General features: G+C 39.9%; 1 protein-coding gene across 2 annotated transcripts in view; it reads right to left on the reverse strand.

The window, feature by feature from the left end:
* The window catches only part of RBMS2 (RNA binding motif single stranded interacting protein 2), a 56,318-nt gene extending 36,409 nt beyond the window's left edge, over positions 1 to 19,909 (reverse strand). For both annotated transcript variants that reach the window (XM_052641051.1, XM_052641050.1), the window contains exon 1: positions 19,773 to 19,909. In XM_052641051.1, the coding sequence (XP_052497011.1) occupies positions 19,773 to 19,838 (66 nt within the window). In that variant the 5' untranslated portion in view covers positions 19,839 to 19,909. The remainder of the gene's footprint in view (positions 1 to 19,772) is intronic.
* Between the last annotated feature and the right edge of the window lie 6,100 nt (positions 19,910 to 26,009).

Raw genomic sequence — 26,009 nt, forward strand, 5'->3', positions numbered from 1 at the left:
GAAAGAGTGGAAAGAGTATGGAGAGAGTAACATAGAAACATATATTACCGTGTGTAAAATAGATAGCCAATGGGAATTTGCTGTATGACTCAGGGAACTCAACCTGGGGCTCTGTAACAACGTAGAGGGGTGGTATGGGGAGGGAGGAGGGAAGGAGAGTCAAGAAAGAGGGGACATATGTATACCTATGGTTGATTCAGGCTGATGTTTGGCAGAAACCAACACCATACTGTAAAGCAATTATCCTTCAATTTAAAATAAATAAATTTTTTTTTAATCATCAAAAAATGTACTAGATTAGGGATTTCCCTGGTAGTCCAGTGATTCAGAATCTGCCTTGCAATGCAGGGGACATGGTTCGGTCCCTGGTTGGGGAACTAATATTTCACATGCCGCGGGACAACTAAGCCTTTGAACCTAAAGACCGTGCTTTGCAACAAGAGAAGAAACCATAATGAGGAGCCTGCATGCTACAACAAAGCAGCTTCTGCTCCTCACAACTAGAGAAAGCCTGCGTGCAGCGATGAAGACCCAACAGAGCCAAAGACAGACAAACACACAGTGTTTAAAAAATCTACTAGATTTAAGCACTGGTCTGGTACATGAAAATGGAACTAAACTGAGGAATCTGATCATCACCCTCACTGGGGGAATCACTGACTGCCCACTCCACTGCGCCCTTCCATGTGAATAGACAGACATCAGCATACCATCCCTGGTGGGCAGGCAGCTCTACTCTGGGCGTACAGTTGCCTGAAGGGAGCATGCATTCAGCTCTGCTACCTTACCCACTGGTGAGGTTTCACAGGGGTTGCCTTACAAGGGAGGACCATAGCTTTCTGTTTGGTTTGGCTTTGATCACTGCTTGCACCCAGGTGGAAAAATCTGCCTAATTCTGGCAGTATTAGAAAATTCACTGGCCCACAGATAGGAGGTACCACCTTGAATATCAGTTTTATCGGTAATAAAGGTGTTGGTTTTATTTCCATTTGTCAAACATTTTTCTTATTTCTCAACTGGAGTGGAGAAGAAGGATGTTTCAAACTGAAACCCTCAAACCCTACCAGTCTTTAAGGGTTAGGCAAGTATTTGATGGCTGAATTGGAGGCCAGGGTAAAATGTTAGCATGCCTAGCCATAGCAATCTACCAATTCTGTAAATGTAAAATAACGGTTTAGTATTAATTAAATTTGGGACAACAAAAATATTAATTTTCATTTGTAATGTAAGATCTTTATGTTACAAATAAGAAAAAAAATAAGATTCAGTTTTTATATAAGCACTCAATTATTTCACTATTCAATTAGCAACTGAGTAGGGAATGAGTCAATGTTCACTAAATGTTTTTTCAAAAAGTGTATTTCTTGTCTATAGAGCCCATTAACTAGCAGAAAGTAGTTAAAACACAGGCTCAAAAATTAAAAGACTGAGGTTTAATTCTACTATTGCCAAGTGTGAGCTGTGTGACTTTGGTAAGTTGCTTAAGCGTACCTGCAAAACACAGACAGTAACAGCAACTGCATAATATGATTAGTGTGAGGATTAAAATACATACAAATAAAGCAGGCAATGCCAAAGAATGTTCAAACTACTGCACAATTGCACTCATTTCACATGCTAGCAAGGTCATGCTCAAAATCCTTCAAGCTAGGCTTCAACAGTATGTGAACCAAGAACTTCCAGATGTACAAGCTGGACGTAGAAAAGGCAGAGGAACCAGAAATCAAACTGCCAACATCTGTTGGATCTTAGGAAACAAGGGAATTCCAGAAAAACATCTACTTCTGCTTCACTGACTATGCTAAAGCCTTTGACTATGTGGACCACAACAAACTGTAGAAAATTCTTAAAGAGAATGGAATATCAGACCACCTTATCTGCCTCCTGAGAAACCGTATGCAGGTCAAAAGGCAATACTTAGAACTCCACAACAGACTGGTTCAAAATTGGGAAGAGAGTATATCAAGGCTGTATACTGTCACCCTGCTTATTCAAGTTATATGCAGAGTACATCATGCAAAATGCCAGGATGGATAAAGCCAAGCTGGAATCAAGATTACCAGGATAAATATCAATAACCTCAGATATCGATATGAAGTGACACCTCAGATGACACCATTCTAATGGCAGAAAGCAAAGAGGAACTAAAGAGCCTCTTGATGCAAGTGAAAGAGGACAGTGGAAAAAGCTGGCTTAAAACTCAACATTCAAAAAACTAAGATCATGGCATCTTGTCCCATCACTTCATGGCAAATAGATGGAGAAAAAATGGAAACAGTGATAGACTTCATTTTCTTGGGCTCCAAAATCACTGTGTACGGGAACTGCAGCCATGAAATTAAAAGATGCTTGCTCCTCGGAAGAAAAGCTGTGACAAACCTAGACAGTGTATTAAAAAGCAGAGACATCACTTTGCCAACAAAGGTCCATCTAGTCAAAGCTATGGTTATTCCAGTAGTCATGTATGGATATGAGAGTTGGACTATAAAGAAGCCTGAGTACCAAAAAATTGATGCTTTCAAACTGTGGTGTTGGAGAAGACTCTTAAGAGTCTCATGGACTGCAAGGAGATCAAACCAGTCAATCCTAAAGGAAATTGACCCCGAATATTCATTAGAAGGACTGATGGTGAAGCTGACACTCCAATACTTTGGCCACCTGATGCGAAGAGCCGACTCATTAGAAAAGGCCCTGATGCTGGGAAAGATTGAAGGCAGGAGGAGAAGGGGACGATAGAGAATGAGATGGTTGAATGGCATTACCGACTCAATGGACATGAGTTTGAGCAAGCTCTGGGAGATGCTGAAGACAGGGAAGCCTGGCGAGCTCAGCCCACGGGGTCGCAAAGGGCCACAACTGAGAGACGGAGCAGCAACAGCAGCTCTTACAGTGCTTGAAATATGAAACGAGCTCACATTCGTTTGTTCAGTGAATGCTTCATGCCCACTTTAGAGTACCAGGTACTATGTCAGGTACCAAGAGCAAAACGCTGACTTAAAGACGATCTAGAGACAAAGACGTGAGATGGTCTTGGTCCTAACGGAATTCAGCATTTAGCAGAGGTACAGCCATTAATCAAATAATCACAAAGGAACTGTATAATTACCGAGTGTGATAAACGGGCTAGGGGAAAAAAAGATCAGAAGGTTGTGACCTACTTTAGTTATTATAAAAGTGACATTTAAGTGAGACTTCAAGGATAAGCAGAAACCAGTCATTCAGAGAATGAAATAAAAGATCATTCCAGAAAGAGAAATGCGCGAAAGACACAAAGTGAGACTTTCAACTGAATCTGAAAGAAGCAGAAGGCCAGTGACACTTGTGTATAGAAGGATGAAAGTGTAGAAACAAACTTTCAGGCTGTCTTAAAGTGTCTGGCTTTCATTCAACCCTACAGACAGTGAATAATTTTATGTAAGAGAGAAGTTATAAGATCTGATCTAGGTTTTCAAAATACTACTCTGGCTACTACGGAAAGAATAAACAAGAGTAAGATAGGAGTTGAAGTGGCAAGCTCGATTAGGAGGTCACTGTAATAGTCCAAACCAGAGACAGTAGAGCCTATAATTGGAGAGATGGCTGTAAAGATGGACAGTTAGCTTGTATAATAAATTAGATGTGGGAAAGTATCGTGTCTAGCTTGAGTAACTGGATGGAAGGTGGTGTCATTCACTACTACTACAGAGATGGTGGGGCAGAGCCAATTTGAGTACTACAAAGCAATCATCACATTTTGAATATATTAATTTTAATAATCTGTGAGACTTCTAGGAAAAAATGCCAATTAAGAAGTTGGATACACAGAGGAGAAGTCTGGTCTAGTAATTATCGGTAAACCTATTAGCACAGTAATAAGTGAAATTTAGGAAGAAGGTATATTTAGACAGAGGGCAAGAAAGCCTAAAGAACTAAAAATACTCAGAAACTGAGTAGGGTAATTGACAAGAAGGTCAAAAGAGGAGGAGGAAAGGGCAAGACCCGAGAAGGTGGTGTTACCAGAAGCAACAAAAGACAGCAATTCAAGAAACGGGGAATGGTCAACTCTAGCAATGCCACTAACAGGTTATGTAAGATACAAGACAACAAACAAAATACTAGTTGGATTTGTCAACTTAAAAGTACTATGGATCAGACCAAGCAGAAGAAAGAATCACTGAGCCTTAAGAGAGATCATCTGAAATTATCCAGCCAGAAGGAAAGAAAACAAAGCCAGAACTAAGAGGAATGAAGAAAGCCTATGGGACTTACAGGGCACATTAACAGAAACAATCTGCATACCGCTGGAGTCACAGAAGAAGAGAGGGAGGGAGGGGTAGAAAGCTTATTCAAAAGTAATGGCTGGGAACTTCTCAAATGTGGGGAGAGATGTGGACATCCAGGTTCATTAAGCTAAAAGCTCACTTCAAAATGTCAATCCAAAATGACCTTCTCCAAGATGTATTACAGTAAAACCATCCCATGTGCCACAGAGCAACTAAGCCCATGCACCATAACTACTGAGACCTGCACACCCTGGAGCCCATGCTCGGCAACGAGAGAGGCCACTGCAATTAAAAGCCCACGCACCACAACTAGAGCAATGAACCTCCACTCGCCACAACTAGAGAGAGCCCACGCGCAGCAACAATGACCCACTGCAGTCAAAGAAATAAATACATAAACAAAAAAACTTTCTTAAGTCAGAAAAAAAAATGTCTCATACAGGAAAGTCTCCATAAGGCTACGAGTTGATTTCTCATCAGAAATATTGCATGCCACGCATGAATGGGACGATATATTCAAAATGCTGAAAGAAAAAAAAAAAGGCAAAACAAGAAATACTTTACCCAGCAAAGTTGTCCTTCAGAGGTGAAGGTGAAATAAAGACTTTCCCTAACAAAAGTTAAGAGTTCACCACCACTTAACCTGCCTTAACAAGAAATGCTGAAAAGAATTCTTCAATCTGAAAAGAAAGGATACCAACTAATAACATGAAAATACACAACACACTGATAAAGGTAAGCACAGATTCAGAATACTCTAGTATCATAATATTAACTACTTAACTCTGGTATAGAAATTAAAGGACAAAAGTATTAAAATAGCTATAGCTACAATAATTTGTTAATGGACACACAATATAAAAGGATGTAAACTGATACGAAAAACATAAAATGGGGGGAGGTAAAGGGGTAGATTTTGTATGCAATCAAAGTTAAGTTGTTATCAGCTTAAAAATAGACTGTCACACCTGTAACATGTTTCAGGTGAGCCTGACGGTAACAACAAAACAAAAACCTGTAATAGATATATGTAAGATAAAGAGAAGGGAATCAAAGTACATCAAATCAGAAATCATCAATTTCAAAATAAGACAGTAAGAGAGGAGAGGAAGAAAGGAACTACAAGATGGCCAGAAAACAATTAACAAGATGGCAGTAATAAGTCCTTAGTGCGTGTCAGCTGCTCAAGTTGTGTCCCACTCTTTGCAACCTCATGGACTGTAACCCACCAGGCTGCTCCATCCATGGGATTTCCCAGGTGAGTATACTGGAGTGGGTTGCCATAATAAGTCCTTACTGAGTTATAATTACTTTAAATGTAAACATTAAATTCTCTAGTCGAAAGGCAAGAGTGAAGAGTGGCTGAATGGATTTTTAAGAAAGGCCTAATGTTTATGCTGCCTACAAAGACTCACTTTGCTACAAGGACACACAGAACAACAAAATGAAGGGCTGGAAAAAGATATGCCATACAAATGGAAACCAAAATAAAGCAAGGATAACTATACTTATATCAGGGGAAAAATATGTCAAAAACTGTATAAGAGTGTCAATTCATCAAGAGGATTCACAGCACTGGAAGGATTGATGCTGAAGCTGAAACTCCAATACTCTGGCCACCTGATGCAAAGAACCGACTCACTGGAAAAGATCTTGATGCTGGGAAAAACTGAAGACAGGAGGAGAAGGGAACGACAGAGGGTGAGATGGTTGAATGGCATCACTGACTTGATGGACATTAGTTTGAGCAAGCTCTGGGAATTGGTGATGGACAGGGAAGCCTGGCATGCTACAGTCCATGGAGTCGCAAAGAGTCAGACATGACTGAGCAACGGGACTAAACTGAAAATATTAAGAGGACCTAAACATCAGAGCACCTAAAATATGAAGCAAATATTAACAGATCTGAGGGGAGCAACAGACAATACAATAATAGCAGAGGGTTTCAATATCCCACTTTCAATAATGAACAGATCACCCAGAGAGAAAATCAATGAACAATGGACTTGAACTACACTTTAGATCAAATAACCTAACAACATATATAGTCTTCCATCTAAAAATAATAGATTACATCTTCTTTTCAAGTGCACCTGGAACATTCTCCAGGTTAGAGCACATGCGGTCACAAAAAGTCTCAGTAAATTTAAAAATATTGTAACTATACCAAGTATCTTTTCTGACCAATACGGTATAGACTAGTAATAGACAACAGATGGAAAAGTGGAAAATTCACGAATGTGTGGAAATGAAACACACCCCTGAACAACCAATGGGTCAGAGATGAAGTAAAAAAAAACCTTGAAACAAAAGTGGAAACACAACATACAAAAACCCATGGGATGCAGCAAAAATAGAGCACAGAGGGAAGTTAATGCACATGTTAAGAAGAAAAAAAAAATCTCAAACTACCTCATGAAAAAGAAGGACATATTAAGGCCAAAGTCAGAAGAAAGAGGGAGGTAACAAAGATCAGAGCAAAACTATATAAAATCAGGAATAGAAAGACATTAGTTCTTTTAAAAAGATAAAATTGACAAGCCTTTAGCTAGACTTACAAAGGAAAGAGGACTCAAAGAAATAAAATTTAAAATGAAAGAGATATCACAAAAACACAGAGGATCATAAGACACAATCATATGCCATCAAATTGGACAACCTAGAAGCAATGAATAAATTCCTAGAAATGTATGATCTACCAAGTCTTGGTAATAAAAAATAGAGAAAACCTGAACAGACTAATAAGGAGACTGACAATCTCCAGCACTCGATGGCTTCACGAGTGAATTCTACCGAACATTCAAAGAATTAACACCAATACTCAAACTCTTCCAAAAAACTCAATAGACAGGAACACTCCCAAACTCAGTTCATGAGACCAACATCAACCCTGATACCAAAGCCAGATGAGGATACTACAAGAAAACAACAGGCCAACATCCATGACGAGGATAAACGCAAAAACTCTTAATAAATACTACCAAAACAAATTCAACGGCACGTTAAAAGGATGATATACCAAGATCAAGTCTTTTTTAATACTTATTTATTTTTGGCTGTGCGGGGTCTTCGTTGCTACAAGCAGGCTTTCTCTGGTTGCCGTGCACGGGCTTCTCATCATGGCGGCTTCTCTTATTTCAAAGCACGGGCTCCAAGAGTGTGGGCTTCCATAGTCGTGGCGGATGGGCTCGTTTGCCCCACAGCATGTGATATCTTCCTGGACCAGGGACCCAACCACTGTTCCTTGCATTGCGAAGTGGATTCTTAACCACTGGACCACTAGGAAGCCCCAAGGACACCTTTTATTATTGAGATTGAATAGGTTGCTTTCTGTTTTGTTTGAACATTTGAAAGAATTTAGTCTTAAATGGGGCTTCCCAATTGGCACTAATGGTAAAGAACCCACTGAAGGAGATGTAAAAGATGTGTGTTCAATCCCTGGATGGGAAATATCTCCTGGAGAAGGGCAATGGCAACCCACTCCAGTTTTCATGCCTGGAGAATCCCATGGACAGAGGAGCCCGACAGGCTATAGTTGGTCCATAGGGTCACAAAGAGTCAGACATGACTGATGCAACTTAGTACCCACGCAGTCTTAAACACTTTCTGATTTAAAAATTTTAGGACTTCCCTGGTGGCTCAGTGGTAAAGAATCTGCCTGCCAATGGAGGAGACACAGATTTGACCCCTGGGCCAGGAAAATCCCACACGCCAAGGAGCAACTAAGCCCGTTAGCCACAACTACTGAGCCTGTGCTATAGCGCCGGGAAGCCACAAATGCATGTCTAGGGCCCATGCTCTGCAACAAGAGAAGTCACTGCAATGAGAAGCCTGTGTGCTCCAACTAGACAGCAGCCCCCAGGCACCACAACTAGAGAAAAGCCTGAGCAGCAACAAAGACCCGCTCAGCCAAAAATAAGCAAATAAAATTAAATTTCAAAACCCTTTACAAATTTTTTAAAACTTTAACTTTTATGTATCAAGATGCTTTTTTCTCTTTATTGTAGAACTTGTTTATAAAAATTCACTTCCTGAAAGAGAAATATTTGCAAATCATATACCTGACAAGGTATTAATATTCAAAATATATAAAGAACCCCTAAAGCTCAATAACAACAAAAAAATCCCACTTTAAAAATGGGCAAAGGGCTTCAGTATTTCTCCAAAGAAAACATACAAATGACCAATAAGCACTTGAAAAGATGATCAACATCACTAATCATTAAACAAATACAAATCAAAATTATAATGAAATACCTTCTCACACCCATTAGGATGGCTGCTATCAAAAAAATGGAAAATAAGTGTTGGCAAGGATTCGGAGAAATCAGAACTTGTGCACTACTGGTAGGAACATAAAATGGTATAGCCACTAAGGAAAATAATACGGTAATTCCTCAAAAAATTAAAAATAGAATTACCATATGATCCAGCAATTCCAATTCTGGGAATACACCCAAAAGAACTGAAAGCAGAGTCTGAAGAGATATTTATACACCCAAGTTCACAGAAACACTATTCACAATAACCAAAGGAAGGAAGTAACTCAAGTATCTCTCACAGATGAATGGATACACAAAATGTGGTATGTACATTCAATGTAATATTATTCAGCCTTATAAAGCAAGGAAACCTTGACATATGTTACAACATGGAGAAACTTTGAGGACATTATGCTAAGTTATATAAGTCAATCACAAAAAGACAAATACTGTATGACTACATTTATATGAAGTACTTAGAGAACTCATAAAAGACAGAAAGTAGAATAGTGGTTGCCAATAGTTTGTGGGGAGGGGACAATGGGGGAGCCGTTTAATGGGGTAATTTCAGTCTTGCAAGATGAAGAGTTCTACTAGAGATGGGCTGCACAATGTGAATGCATCATACTTAACACCATTACACTGTATACTTAAAAATCGATAAGATGGCAAATTTTGTTGTATATATTTTACAATTAAAAGATAAAAAGAGCAAATATTGAGAAAAAGAGTGGAATGTAATGAAGCAGAGATTTTAGAGGAACTACTTTTTCAAGAAGGTAGATTATAAAAAGGATTATAAAAGGATCAGAAAAATGGGACAGTAACTGGCAGAAGAAATGGGATCAAGCAGGGTTTCCATTGTTTTAAGATGAGAGAAACTATTATGTTTGTTTATATGCATACAGGAAGAAAAAGAATGGAATCATATCTTCCATGGGTAATTTTAATGATCATTTACTATGTAGCAGGCATTAATTACTAAGAGTCCAATAAAGTAGGTACTAGTGTATTATGTTATTAGTTATGGGGCTGTAGGAGAAAGAGAACAGTCATGGATAAGTCAAGAAGTTCGGCTTGAACACCTGGGAAAATGAAATTTACAGTAAATTTACATTTACTTAGATGGAGAAGACAGTGCGAAGGACGGCTGCGGCAGAGTAAGGAGGAAGAAGGCAGGCAGGAGCTCTGTTCTAAACACATTAAATTTGAAATGTCTGATAAACATCTAAATGGAGATGTGATGTTAGAATATGAATCTGGATTGTAGGAAGGCAGTCCAGGTTGAAATCTAATTTGAGATTTGTCATCCTATGGGTGATTTTTCTTTTTAACTTAAGGGTAGATGATTTACAGTGCTGTGGTAGTGTTAGGTATACAGCAAAGTGATTCAGTTATACATGTGTGCGTGTGTGCTTAAGTCGCTTCAGTCATGTCCAACTCTTAGTGATCCCGTGGACTACAGCCCACCAGGACCCTCTGTCCATGGGATTCTCAGGCAAGAAGACTGGAGTGGGTTGCCATGCCCTCCTCCAGGGGATCTTCCCGACCCAGGAATCAAACCCACATTTCCCGCACCACTGGCAGACTCATTACCCACTGAGCCACCTGGGAAGCCCTGTCATATATATATGTATGTATATAGTCTTTTTCAGATTTTCCATTAGATATGGATAATATTTAAAGCTATGAGGCTCAATAAAATTATGAATGGAGAAGTGTAGATAGAAAAGAAACTCAAGGACTGAGTCCTGGGCATCTCCCAACGTTCAGAGATCAGGAAAATTAGGAGGAACCAGCAAAGAAGCCTGCAGAGAAAAGGCCACAGACGCTAGAGAAACAGGAGGGTATGGTGGTCTGTAAACCAAATGAAGACAGTGTTTCAAGCAATTGTGTGATCAAATGTGTCAAGTGTCGACAACAGATTAAGTAAGATGAGGGTTATGAACTGACCACTCAGGAAAATGGAAAGTCATTGCAGACCTTTGTAAAAGCAGTTTTGGTGGAGCGTTGGGAATAAAAGTCAAATTAGATTGAATTTAAGCGAGAATGAGAGGTATGACATTTTCAATAAGTAGAGAGGCTATGACTCTACAGTAAATTTTATATCGCTTATGGAAACAACAGTAGTATACTTAGAAAGCAATTTAGCATTATCTCTTTTTAGACTGGGGTTGCCAAGGAGGCACAGTGGTAAAGAATCCGCCTGCCACTGCACAAGATGAAAGAGACTCAGGTTCTACCCCTGGGTCAGGAAGATCCCCTGGAGTAGGAAATGACAACCCACTCCAGTATTCTTGCCTGGAAAATTCCACAGACAGAGGAGCCTGGCGGGCTACAGTCCATGGGTCTCAAAGAATCAGACACGATTGAACATGCACATGTATTTTAATTTTTTTGGCCACACTATGGGGCATGCAGGATCTTAGTTCCTCCACTAAGGATCCAAGCCATGCCCCTTGCAGTCTTAACCACTGGACCACCAGGGAATTCTCCAGCATCATCTCTTAAAAGTCAACATTCACAAACTATGCTCCACAACCCCACTCCTACATATAAACTCCAAAGAAATTTTTACACAACTGTGCCACATATATGATAATATTCTGAGCAGCTACGTTAGGAACAGCAAAAACAAACAAGCCTGGAATAGTCCAAAAGCTCACTGGTGGAAGAATGGATAAATTATGGTATATTCACAAAATGAAATATTACACAACAAGAAAAAATGAATAAAATATACAACATGAATGAATCATGAAGACTTAATACTGAATGGAAACAAACAAAGAGAAGACTGTTGCAATAAGACAATAAAGCAGAGGTTGACAGCACAGATTAGGAGCCAGCGATCTGAGTTCACATCCCAGCTGGGCCATTCACTAGAAACGTGATTATTAAGCTCTCTGTAGTGCATTTTTTCTCATCTGTGACTCAGGGAAAATAATCATGAAACTGCCATGAGGATTAAATTATATATGTAAAGCACTTAGAACAATGTAAAAAAGCAAACTAAACACGATCTTAAACTATATTTTTAAAAAGCAATAGAATGATAAATATAAAATTTAAGAGTAGTTACCTTTAGAAGGGAGGTAGGCGGTGGGATGGGGAAAAACTCCTACGTGTATGTAATTTACAGGCAATGATCATAGTTCTTAAGTTGGAAGATGGGTTTACAGGTGTTCCTCTTTTTAAACTTTTTTGTTTACTTCTGGCTGGGCTGGGTCTTTGCCGCTGCGAGGGCTTTTCTCCAGCTGTGGCGGGCGGGGTCTGCTCCCTAGCAGTAGCAGCGCATGAGCTCTCATTGTGGTGGTTTCTCTTGTTGTGCAGCACAGGTTCTAGGGTGTGTGGACTTAAGGAGCTGCAGCTCGTGGGCTCAGTCGTTGTATCTCCTGGGCTCAAGAGCACAGGCTTAGTAGTTGTGGCATATGGGATCTTCCTGGATTAGGGATCAAACCCACGTCTCCTGCATTGGCAGGCGGATTCCTTACCACTGAGCCACCAGGGAAGCCCACAGGTGTTCCTCTTATTACTATGATTTATCAGCTTCAGTTCAGTTGCTCAGTTGTATCCGACTCTTTGCGACCCCATGGACTGCAGCACCCCAGGATTCCCTGTCTATCACCAACTCCCAGAGCTTACTCAAACTCATGTCCATTGTGTCAGTGATGCCATCCAACCATCTCATCCTCTGTCATCCCCTTCTCCTCCTGCCTTCAATCTTTCCCAGAGTCAGGGTCTTTTCAAATGAGTCAGCTCTTCACATCAGGTGGCCAAAGTACTGGAGTTTCAGCTTCAACATCAGTTCTTCCAATGAATATTCAGGAATGATTTCCTTTAGGATGGACTGGTTGGATCTCCTTGCAGTCCAAGAGACTCTCAAGAGTCTTCTCCAACACAGTTCAAAAGCATCAGTTCAGTACTCAGCTTTCTTTATAGTCCAACTCTCATATCCGTACATGATATGCTTTATAGTTACATGTAATCTTGTTATTAAATAATATATTAAAGATAATAAAAGAGAAGTAATGGAAGGAAATAAATTGGACACAGCTAGTATATATAACTCTTAAAAAAATTATTTCAAGATAGTTTATATAAAGCGAAGAAGAAAAATGGAACAGCAGCTGAAGGAAGAAATGGCACCAAGAGAAAGGGTTTTGTTTTTTTTTCTTTTAATAAAAGAAATAACAGTCTATTTACATAGGTCCTAGCACATTCTGGAGCTATTTAATGAATGTGAGTACGATGAACAAATAAATAGCAAAAGGCCATTCCAAAAGGAAGGAACAACAACAAGAAAGTATCAGAGGCTGAATACTACATGAAGCACAAAGGCAACAGATTCAGAGAATGGGAGGGATTATGGATCAACACATATATTTGGAGAGTATCAAGTAACTGATCATGAACCCTTTTAATTACGCTTTGGCTTCTGTATCTCCCCCCTTTAAGAAAATTCTCCCCACATACCACTATCTTCTTCCAGCCTTCATCTCATTTCTCTGCTCCCCATCTTTTTAAAATAACAACTTGGGACTTCTCTGGTGGTCCAGTGGCTAAGATTTCATGCTCCCAATGCAGGGGGCCCGGGTTTGATCCCTAGTTAGGGAACTAGATCCCACATGTCACAGCTAAGACCCAGCAAAACCAAATTAAAAATTATAAACAAATATTTAAAAGTAAAATAACAACTTTATTGAGATATAATTTACATACCATGTAATTAACCCATTTAAAATATAATTTCAATGGTATTTGGATCACTATAATCAATTTTATAACATTTTCATTACCCCCAAAAGAAACCCAATACCCCACGGCTGCTGCTGCCAAGTTGCTTCAGCTGTTTCCGACTCTGTACGACCCCACAGACAGCAGCCCACCAGGTTCTGCCATCCCTGTGATTCTCCAGGCAAGAGTACTGGAGTGGGCTGCCATTGCCTTCTCCAATGTACAAAAGTGAAAAATGAAAGGGAAGTCGCTCAGTTGTGTCCAACTCTTAGCGACCCCACGGACTGCAGCCTACCAGGCTCCTCCGTCCGTGGGATTTTCCAGGCAAGAGTCCTGGAGTGGGCTGCCATTGCCTTCTCCAATGTACAAAAGTGAAAAATGAAAGGGAAGTCGCTCAGTTGTGTCCAACTCTTCGCGACCCCATGGACTGCAGCCCACCAGGCTCCTCCGTCCGTGGGATTTTCCAGGCAAGAGCACTGGAGTGGGCTGCCAGTGCCCTCTCCCAATACCCATTACCAGTCACTTTTCTTTCCCTCCGGACTCTCCTACTCCATCTCTAGGCAACTGCCAATCTCCTTCCTCTCTCTCTGATTCTGGACATTTCATATAAACGGAAGCATCAAATACAGCTGATCCTTGAACAACACAGATTTTAATCCACTTACATGTGGATTTTCTGCTATTGGTTTAATCTGAGGATGCAGAACTATGGATATGGAGGAGTCATGGATACGGAGGATCAAATATAGCTTATATGTGGATTTTCAACTGCACAGGGCTGGTGTTACAGGCCCCGCGATGTTCAAGGGTCAAATGTATGTGGTCTTTCGTGACTGGCTTCTTTCACTAACATAATTTTTTCAAGGTTCTTCCATTTTGTAGACTGTATCAGTACCCTATTACTTTTTCTTTTTTTGGCACATCACACGGCAGGTAGGATCTTAGTTCCCCAAGCAGAGATCAAACCCATGCCCTGGAGTCCTAACCAGTCGACTTCCAGGGAAGTCCCAGTACTCTTACTACTTTTTAATCACTGAATAAAATCCAAAATTCCACTGTATGGGTAAATATAGTATTTTACTTATCCATTCATCAGTTTATGGCTATATGGATCATTTCCACTTTTTGGCTATAATGAATAATGCCGTTATGAACACTGATGTACAAACTTTTTGTGTGGACATTATGTTTTAATTTCCCTTGGGTATATACCTAGTTCAGTTCAGTTGCTCAGTCGTGTCTGACTCTTTGCGACCCCATGAATCGCAGCACGCCAGGCCTCCCTGGCCATCACCAACTCCCGGAGTTCACTCAAATTCACGTCCATCAAGTTGGTGATGCCACCCAGCCATCTCATCCTCTGTCGGCCCCTTCTCCTCCTGCCCCCAATCCCTCCCAGCATCAGAGTCTTTTCCAATGAGTCAACTCTTTGCCTGAGGTGGCCAAAGTACCGGAGTTTCAGCTTTAGCATCATCCCTTCCAAAGAAATCCCAGGACTGATCTCCTTGCAGTCCAAGGGACTCTCAAGAGTCTTCTCCAACACCACAGTTCAAAAGCATCAATTCTTCAGTGCTCAGCTTTCTTCACAGTCCAACTCTCACATCCATACATGACCCCTGGAAAAATCATAGCCTTGACTAGACGGACCTTTGTTGGCAAAGTAATGTCTATATAGAGTGTGTTTAACCTTTTAAGGAACTGCCAGAATGTTTTTCAAAGCAGCTGCACCATTTTACATTCCTATCAGCAGGTTATAAGGGTACAATTACACCACGCTATTATCTGTGTTTTTGAAGAAGTGGTGTGAAGTGGTATCTCACTGTGGTTTTGATTTCCTTGATGGCTAATGACGCTGGACATCTTTTCATGGCTATTTGTAGATCTTCTTTGATGAAATATCTATTCAGACATTTTGCCTGTTTTTTAAATTCTTTTCCTGCACTTTCATCTTAATCCAAATTCTTAAAAGATCAGTCTATATTTACCATCTATACTTCCTTACTTTCATTCACTCAACCCACTCCAACCCTGCTTTTACTCCTCAATCTGAAATTGTTTGTTAAAGTCACCAACCACCTCTCCACTGACAAAATTGTGACTATTCACCAGTCTTCATCTTCCAGGATTAACTCTTACGGTTTGCACATCTGCATTTTAATTCTAGCTGACTTTTTTTGGCCACACTGCACACACACAGCATGTGGGATCTTAGTTCTCTCACCAGGGACTGAAACCGGGTGCTCTGCATTGGAGATGCACAATCTTAACCACTGGTCCACCAGGGAAGTCCCCGACTTCTGATTTATATTTTCTTCTGTTTTGTTTCTTTTCTATATTTTTCTGTCTTACAGCCTATTTTCTTAGGAGATTAGAAATGGAAACCAACAACCAAAGAGTACTGCCAGAGAACTGCAGATAACACAGCTGGTTCAAGCAGAGTCAGCGTAATGACAGCATGCAGGGGACGTGGGGAGATAAGGAAAGCTGGCCCAACGGTGGGCACTAGGCTAAGCAGGTAATATACACCCATCCAGCAATGCGGGAGACTCAGGTTTGATCCCTGGGTCAGGAAGATCCCCTGGAGAAGAAAACGGCAACCCACTCCAGGATTCTTGCATGGAAAATCACATGGATGGAGGAGCCTGGCGGGCAACACACAAAAATTCTCTCTCCCTGTTAGGAGTATGAACAATTCTAGTATTGCTTCCCACTTTCTGCTCTCCTGAGTAAACTCTTCCAAAAGCCTTCAGGTAACTCAGACTTCTTAAAGAGTGAAAATCTGGCAATGCCCACCAGCCAGTTTGCTCTCATCACGGCCTCTGCTCCTCCACCCCGCCCCACTCCCCGCAACTCCCCACCCCAATATGGCCTTCAATATGTTAAGATCAAGAAGAAATAGAAATTTATGCAAAACAGGTCAGGGAAGGCAAATTATCCCAAGTTAAACAAAGTCTCTTTTCTTTTTTTCCAAAGGGAATGGTTGTTGATGCTGTGAGGAGTTAACTTATAATAACACATGCCAGGAAGATGATGTCAGGGAAGGTGTGGTTAGGCTCTTTACAAGTCTGAAATTCCTTTACTCACAAACACTTCCTCTTTCAGTCTCACCTATACACAAATCTCTCTACTGAGGCAACTCTTTCAAAAGTTGAAGGAAGTGTTGCGACCTTAGAACTCTGATCTTTTTACCTTTAGTCTTTTCTTTTTTTTCTTTAAGAACTAAGAATAATTAAGATAGATTTTTTTTTAATACCATAATTTTGCAGAATCTCTCTTTGAAATTCACATTTTCTCCTTCCTATGATTTAGAATTCTCCAGGGAAGAATACTGGAGTGGGTTGCCATTTCCTTCTCCAGGGGATCTTCCCGACCCAGGGATCAAACCAGTATCTCCTGAATTGGCAGGCAGATACTTTACCACTGAGCCACCAGGGAAGCACTTGTGATTACTTAATTCCATTAAAAAGAATGGACATTCAACAGTACATCCTGAGAAAGAATGTGTGTGCCTTTATTAGGCATTATACGTTTGTTCATTGTATACCTGTATTTACAACAGCCAAGAAAGAATAAGAAAACTGTAATTGTCCTTGGCTCCTCAGGAAACAACTTCTCTGATAAAATATACAAATATGTTTCAAAATAAAACATTCCTTTTTTTTTTTTTTCTGAATTGCAGGACTTACAGGATTTGAGTTCCCTGACCAGGGACTGAACCCCAGCCATGGCAGTGAAAGCACTGAGTCCTAACAACTGGACTGCCAGGAAAGTCCCCAAACAATTCTACTTTTAAAAGACATTAAATAAAAATTAATGGAGTTACAAAAGTGCTGTACAAATAAATCTTTTCAAACTGAGCTCACTCAAGATATTCCACTAACAAGAAGTGACAACTACAGTAAATTATGATATAAAAATGCTCCTTAGAGAAAACAGATCTCTACAAATCTGTGACTTACAGATTTTGGTACAACAAAATGATGGAAAAGAAAAGCAGATATTTATAATGTGTACCTTCTCAGAAATTTAGAATTTTATTTCAGTTTTTCAAATGTTCCAGAGATCTCCAAAACTTTGTAGACTTGTCCTACCTGACAAACTTAGGTATTAATAGAAATGGTAAATAAGCCAATGTCAAAATTAAACCTTTAACTTGTCATTGAAAAGAGTCTGATAGAATAGACAAAGCAAGCTGCTACTAATTACTTCCCTTACCGGGTGGGATTTAGGTAACTTCAGGACATGAAGGGAAGATTTTTTGTTTTATATACCTCTTGATGCTTAAATTTTAAAAATAAATACATCTTATGTTTATTACTAAAAACTAACAACTTATTTTAAAAACTAACCTTCAGTATATAAACAGCCAAATTACATGATCAGATTCACTCAAAACATTCTTTTCAAAAAATGAACACATTAAGCTGTACATATCAACAAAAAGACAAACAGTAACGTAATCACTTCATTTAAATAGGCCCAATACCTACAAACCTATATATACACACAAGTTGTCATAGTCACAAAGTGATGTCATCATAACGCTGACCTATAAGAACCCAAAGAACATTTGACAAATAGCCTGAGTAATTACGATCTACCCCATCCCAGGTTTCTTAATGCGCTTCTCAAACCTTACAAGTTATCAGAAAGAGATATACTTGAATCCCAGTCCACAATAATAACCCTTGTCCCCTGCATCAGTGGTCCCCAACCTTTTTGGCACCAGGGCCTGGTTTTGTGAAAGATAATTTTTCCACAGATGGGCGTGGGGAATGGTTTTCGGATGATTCAAGAGCATTACATTCATTGTGCACTTTATTTCTATTATTTCTACATCAGCTCCACCTCAGGGCATCAGGCATTAGATCCCAGGGGTTAGGGACCCCTGCCCTACAATATCCTAGATTTAGAAGCTGGTTAGATGTTTCCTATACAACAAGGGGAAAAGGAAGTACAGAGCTAAGAAACAAGAATATTTTCGATATCATCAAATACATGGGTACTAATAGGAAAAAAACAATTTCTGGAATTCATTTTACTGTATTTTAACGGGTAATCTGAGAGACTTGGAGGGAAAAAATTAGGGAGGAAACTTTTATATAGTACTATACAAGATTTGAAGAGAATAAAGACAGATGAGCTATCCCTCTGTCAAAATCATATTGATTCATGTGTGTATATAAAATTGATAACATATGAACCCATATTTCTTAAGGATATAAAATGTGTGTGTGTGCATGTGTGTGTGCACGCACGTGTGTGTTAGTTACTCAGTCGTATCCGACTCTTTGCCACCCCATGGACTGTAGTCCACCAGGCTCCTCTGTCCATGGAATTCTCCAAGCAAGAATACTGGAGTGGATTGCCATTCCCTTCTCCAGGGGATCTTCCCAATCCAAGGATCAAACTCTGGTCTCCTGCACTGCAGGCAGATCTTTACTGTCTGAGCCCCCAGGGAAGCAATGACAGAATGAATAGCATATAAACTAACACCAGGTGTTTCGGTTCCAAACATTTACCCACTGCCTTCATCAGATACTTTGTTCACCTATATCAGTCCCGTTAGGTATATAAGAAAGAATCAAGAATCCCTTCCTACGCCCCAACAATCCATCAAATGAACAAAATATCCTAAAATATATATGGCACCTTTTTTTTCTCAAAGAACAGCTAGAAAATCAAGACAGAGGGTAAAGGGTCTTTCTGCTACAGCATAAAGTTTCTCCTAGTCAGCACTGTGTGCACTGAAATGCCAAGAAACTGCCCAAGATATTCCTTGGCAACTGTGGGCACGACTGTACACCTCTCCCCAGACTGCCCCTGTGCCCAAGCATAGCACAACTCTCTGGCAGCTGTGGGTTAATCAAAAAGACTTCAAAGATGCCTGCTGAGCTTGGCTATCTGCAGAGCAGGAAGCCCCAGCTTAGCAGCAGACCCCAAAGAATCCCAGAACTTTCTGCCTTAATTCCCAAGGTCTTCTCTTAAAAACTCCTTGCCTACAGGCTGGGTGGAGTAGGGTCTCTATCTAAGCTCCAAGAGTAGACTCAGTCCTCAGATGAAGCTGTGATTTCACTCACTGTATTCAAGCTACCTGATAACGCTGATGGAATGGTAGGAAGGAAGGTGGGCTGGAGGAGAATGCAGTTAATCAAAACAACGAAATAACCTTGGAGTGAGCAGGCTGGGGGCCAGGGTTTGAGGTGACATATTTTCCCTGTGAAAATTGGATACATCAGCAGGAAGTCAAACTAACTTCACAAAGCTCTGAACTTGCAAAGCTTGATTTGTTTTTAATTCCACTGCCTTCTCAGGCCTCAGGTAAAGGGCTGTAAATTCCTGGAACTTTGGAACCAGGTAAGAAAAGATGACCAAAAAAAGTGGTGGAAAAAGAGAGGAGCTGAGAGGAGAGGAAGCCTGTTCCCCTCTTAAGGAGAATGTTAAAGCCAAGGGCACTCCCCGATCCCCAGAAAAGGAAGTAGCTGAATTCCAAAAAAGCACTTTTCCCTACCTTCTTGTTGTTCTTGTTATAGCCAAAAGTCGAAATCCCAGGCCTGGACGTCACTGATAACAGCATTTTCTCTTTAATGTCAGGAAGCTAAGAGAGAAAGAGGGAGAGGGAAAGGGAGAGGAAAGGAGGGAGAGAAGGAGGGAGGGAGGGAGGAAGAGCAGGGAGAGGCAAAAGGGAGGAGGAGGAGCGGGGAGGGAGGGGGAGTAAAGAATGAGCTAGGGCTGCTTGTTTACGTCACTGATAGAAGTTAACCCCGAGTCTGAGTGAGGCTCTTCCACTGGGTCCTAATGCCCAAGATGTTATTTTTTAATTTTTCATAGGCTTAGCAGTTAGACCAAAAAGGAGTGTTTAGGTCTTTCAACTCTATCCCCTTTCCTATTTATTTTGTACAAGTTCAGATTCTCATGGAAAAAACGAGGACATTTTCTCCTTAGATCTCAGCTATAAGATTCCAAACTTGATTTTAAAGGGACACTGCTTTGGAGAACATGTGAAGAAAATAAGCTCAGTACTTCCCCCACCACCACTTTATATTTACAGTGAGCTTAACACACAGAATAACAAACAGAAGAGCTCACCGAAGAGCAGAGACAAGCAAAACAGAGGATGGGGAAATAACTAGTTTCAGATCTTTGCACAGTTTCATTCCTCTTGGGTCACGCTGATGGGCTGATGCTTCTTAATCCTTTCAGATTCCCCCAGGTATGACTTCAAAAATGATTTTTCAAACTGGAGTAAGTCATGAAATTTGATGCTTAGTTCTTTTTTTCCCCCCAGCTTTACTGAGACATAATTGCCTAGTGATTTCTTTGACAATTGTAAGCTATCTTATATGAATCTTGATCCCACTATTCTGAGCTTCAAGGTCCATGAAACTGAAACGATTACTCACCCAATCTGAAGTTTATCCCCAAGCTGAAGTTCACAGAGTTGGGATGTTTGCTTCAAGCTGTCTCTAAACTGCAGAAAAATAAACAAATAACTTTTTTAAAAACACGCTTCACAGAGAAGAAAAATGCAAAGATCTTAGGAGGAAAGGAACATTAACTTTAGAATCAAAAATTTAACACAATTGCAACACTTACCTCTAATAGTACTAAAGGAATGTGCTGTAGAAGGTGCCTTAACAATAAAATAAACTTGTAGGAAACCAAAAATTTAAGAACGCTATCCAGTAATTTACCAATCTAGTCCAAGTGGAAGAGGGATACAGAATGAAAGCCTTCAAATCCCTTCTTAAGGCCCCCTCACTGTCATAGTGGATATTCTAAGAAATAAATTAACCTGTCTGCTTTGCCACAACAAACATTAAGGCCAAACCCTCCCTTAAATGAAGTCCCAGTCTCTATTCTAGTTCTCCTGTCACCTTTTTGCTATAATAAAGGGACAAACAGTACCAACATTCTGCAGAGTAAATACATACATACCACACCCCCAATCTCTAACTTTCATTTCTAATAGGACAGGAAGTGCCTGCTAAGCTCAAGGGACACAGGAAGGGTGGGAACAGCCTCAATGTGGGAACTGCAGCTGAGACTGGAAGCACAGCAGCCAAATGCAGTCAATAAATCAATAAAGGCATCTCCCACGGATACCACATTTTTTTAAGTCCCTTTTCTGCCCTCAGAGGTTCTCATTCACTATATGCCAAGTTATCATTGACATTTAGTTCCTTCTCCCTTAGCCTAACAATGTGGCACCAAACCTTAGTCTTTAAGACCTGATTTATAGTGGGGTTTATCTTTCAGTGGTTAAGACTCTGTGTTCCTAATGCAGGGGCCCTGGGTTCAATCCCTGGTCAGGGAACTAATTACTATATAGAGCTGAAGTGAAGTGGGGGTCGAAAAGAGTCGGACACGACTCGGTGACTAACACTTCACTTCAACTCTATATAGTAATTAGAGCACAATTCTCATTCTGCAACTAAAAAGATTCTGTGTGCTACAACTAAGACCCAGCAGAGATAAATAAATACAATGAGGTTTGTAACAGCACTCAACCTAATTTCTTAAGAATCCTAGTATTCTCAATGTGTTGTGTTCTCTCACTGCACTCCTTAATGCTCAACGATATCTTAGAATTTAAGATAGTTAAAACCATAAGTTTTAGAGAAAAGCAGACATGCATTCAGATCCTGACACCACTGTTAGTTACTGTTTACGTAACTTTAGGCCAAGTTACTTAACATCTCTGATGCACTCATTTCTAAAATGGAGATAATAGCTCCTTCATTAGTCTTTAGGGTCAAATCTAAGTTCTGGTTCAGTCCTCTCATTCACAAGCTGAGTGACACTGGGAGAACTACCTCACATGTCTGAACCTCACTTTGCTCATCTGTAAAATACAGTAAATAAACAGTCTCTACTTCCTAAAATTGTAATGAAGTAAAATAAGGCAATGCATATAAAGCCCTTAGGAAGGTACATGACACACTTGGTAAACACTTGGTAAAAAGCTAACAGGTGTTAGCTCCATTTAGATTAATCACTGTCTCCCAGTGTGTATCCCTCTGGGTATTACATAACCCAGATTTTATGATCTGACGTGAACATTTCCAAAAACTAGTATTTTAGTTACATTCAAAAGATCATACTAGGACTAGATAGGCTGAACTATATAAGTGGAAATACTAAATAAGAAATTTCAGGAATCATCCAACCCAATTTCTTTTCTCTATCTTCCAGAAGCAAACGATCTGATTATTTGAAAATTCTTTTCATAACTCCAATCTCCTGAAATTGGTGGACTATCTCTTATCTCTAGGGAAAAAAAAGGAAACAAAATAATACAGAATCAAAGCACATTAGACAAGACATCCCAGCTCCCATTTCTCAAGAGTCCTGCTACTTTAAGAAACTGAAATAGATTTTTAAAAGAGGAAGATCTTCATATACCCTAAAATTTAACACCTTTTTGCCATTCTAAAAGTAGATAAAGAGGGATCCAATTAAATAAATTCTATTTTATATGTATATATATATGTCTTTATTTGTTAGGCTGTGTTGGGTCTTAGTTGCCGCTCACAGCATATTTTGTTGTGGCCCACAGACTCGCTAGATGTGGCTCAAGAGTTTAGTTGCTCACAGCATGTGCAACCTAGTTCCCAGGCAGGGATGGAACCCAGACCCCTGCATTGAGACGACAAGTCTTAGCCACTGGACTACCAGAGAAGTCCATTTTTAAGTATATTTTTAAAGCAGGTAGGGACTCCCCTGGTGGTCCAGTGGCTAAGACTTTGTGCTCCCAAAGCAGAGGCCCGGGTTTGATCCCTGGCCAGGGAACTAGAATCCACACACTGCAACTAAGACCCAGTGCAGCTAAATAAATAAACAAATATTTTAAAAATAAATGAAGGAAGTTATAGAATCTTATGGAAGCGACAGAGGAGGTGATGGAGTTCTGTGGTTAGATTCAGAAAGTGTATGAGAAGAGGAAGAATCCTATTTATTCCAGTGTGTTTACTTTGATACCCACCCCCCTCATCTGCTTTGCTGATTATGACTGCTTACATTTTTCTAGATTTAGTCAATGCTTCTCAAATTCTTGGTTCTTTTGGGCATAGCACCCAAGAGTTTTTCTGAGGGGGGAAAAGTAAAATAGTTATTTGGAACATCTCTTAGAAAGAGATATCTATACCTCAAATTCCATATAGACTAGTATGTGATTTCTCCAGAAAAACTGTAATAGGGAAGAACAAATCTGACTCCATATTGGATCTGTTTCTTTACTTTAACCTTTGTATTCTATTGCTTTTGCTACAAGTTAAGAATGCTGCCTATAGCCTGAAATATAAAGAACAGCCCATTTTCAAGGTTCTGACTTTTAAGGTATAACACTTTTCCATTCATGCAGAGATTTAAAAGGCTACAGAACAGAGTAACATCTGTCTTGTTGGAGGTACACAGAAACAATATAACCTGACCTACATGGACAGATGCAAGAACAAAGGATTCTGACCCCAAGAAGTCTGTAACAACCAACCACCCCCCTGCTCCCCTTTTAGTATAAAAGAAGCCTAAATTCTAACTTGGGTACTGGTTCTTTGGGACAATAGTCCACCATCTTGTCAGTCTGCTGGCTTTCCAAATAAAGTCACTATTCCCTGCCTCAACAACTTGTCTCTCGATTTACTGGCCTGTCCTGTGACAAGCAGTACAAGCATGAACTCAGTAACAAAACAACAGTTTTAAGTGTCTCAGGTAGAGCAGCCAGAGGTCTTGGGACTTCTCTGGTGGTCTGTACTTCCACTCCAGGGGCATGGGTTTTATCCTGGGTGGGGAACTAAAAAAAATCCTCTGTGGGTTATCTTTCCTCTCACTGATTAACTTCTGCGACCAAAAGTCTAAGTAACGACAAAAGACCCAAAAGTCCAATTTATTTCATGGTAAAGAGATGAATAATGCCTCAAGAAGTGGGGAAAAAAAAAAGTTTAACACATCAGCTTACTCAAGGAGGAATATTTAAGGATCTGCATCAAACAACTAGAGAAACTTAGCCCTGTTCCCTTCAGATGTAGGATGGAATGACAAAATGACAAAATCGGTCTAAAACTAGAAATTGAGAAAGTTCACCCTTTCCACTCCTTGACATAACTCATTGAAAAGAGAGGGAAAAGAAAGGCAACTCTGAAGAATTATTTAACTCATACCCTGGATATCAGTGATAATAGCATATTCTCCTCTTCCATAATAAGATACTTCTGGCCAAAACTTATTACAGAGAAAACCCTAACAAAACTTTCAAGTAACTCTTCCTTTGACAGACACTGAAGAAATACAGCAATCAAATCATCTAGCATCCACGGACCAGAAAATTAGCATAATGTAGAAAGAAAAGACTAGACTGGATTCTATGCACACCCAGAATGGACTGCATTGAAGGTAATATTATAGTCTCCAAATGCACATTTCCTTCACACTTGAGACATTAATTTTGTTTAGCTTCAGCTATCCCTAAAATAGGACTGATGCTAAAGCTGAAACTCCAATACTTGGCCACCTCATGGGAAGAGTTGACTCATTGGAAAAGACTCTGATGCTGGGAGGGATTGGGGGCAGGAGGAGAAGGGGACGACCGAGGATGAGATGGCTGGATGGCATCACTGACTCAATGGACGTGAGTCTGAGTGAACTCTGGGAGATGGTGATGGACAGGGAAGCCTGGCGTGCTGCAATTCATGGGGTCACAAAGAGTCGGACACAACTGAGCGACTGAACTGAACTGATCCCTAAAATAAATAACTCAGATAATCACAATAAAAGCCCACAACTGAATTCAACAATTAGACTGAACCAAATGAAATGGCTGGTTATGTAGGTTAAACACAGAATCTTTTCAAATAGTCAAATACTGGTAATTTCATGTGATTAAATCCAACATTGCAGAAAGTGTGAGGCAGTGAGGATGATACTGAGTCAGAACACTGGTGAACTGGATACCTCCTTTCCTTTGTCCTGTCTCATTTTCAGATTAAAAAAAAAAACAAAAACAGAGAGGTAAACTCACTTCCATAAGGTCCTGGGAGTCAAATAATATCTGACACCAGAATCCAGACTTTCTGTCTTAATTCAGCATTGTTCCCGTATCAGTGTGACTTCATTGTAAAATTTAAAATTCTGATAAATATATATTTAGGGGTCATAAATAATAAAGGAATAATCCTAAGATTCCAGAGGTGAAAGTTCAACTGTTTTCTTCAAATCAACTCTTTATCTCAAGTAGCAGAGATATCTAATATTTCAGTCTGTTCCTAAATTGCACAATGGAGGATATTTCTAGGGATAAACCTATAATGCAAACAATAAAAAACTACAGTTGTTGGGAAGTGCTGCTAATTAAATATTCAAGATTCTACCTGAGGTTTGATTCATTATATATTTAGAAGATAATTTGCTTGAATTCTGCTTTCCTCTCAGGGATAATTTATAACATAACCTGAAACTCTCAGATGAAACAAGATTTGAATATAAGAAGTGGCTTCTAAAACATCAATATACACTATTTATGAGGTTACTAGTCACTAGTAGGTTCTGCCAGAATCACAGACTTGATGAGTACAGGGACTGTGACTATTTTGTGTACCCTATTATATCTCCAGTATTTAGTAGTATCTGGCTAAAGTAACATTTAAAAATATTTGTCAGCAGTGACAACCTCCCCATGAAAGCTTGCTTCTTGAAAAGGATCTCCTTCATCCCTTTCTAGAAGAAAAGAGGAGAAAGGAAACTCCATCTAGAG

Source organism: Budorcas taxicolor, chromosome 5, assembly GCF_023091745.1.
Source record: "Budorcas taxicolor isolate Tak-1 chromosome 5, Takin1.1, whole genome shotgun sequence".
Lineage (NCBI taxonomy): Eukaryota > Metazoa > Chordata > Mammalia > Artiodactyla > Bovidae > Budorcas > Budorcas taxicolor.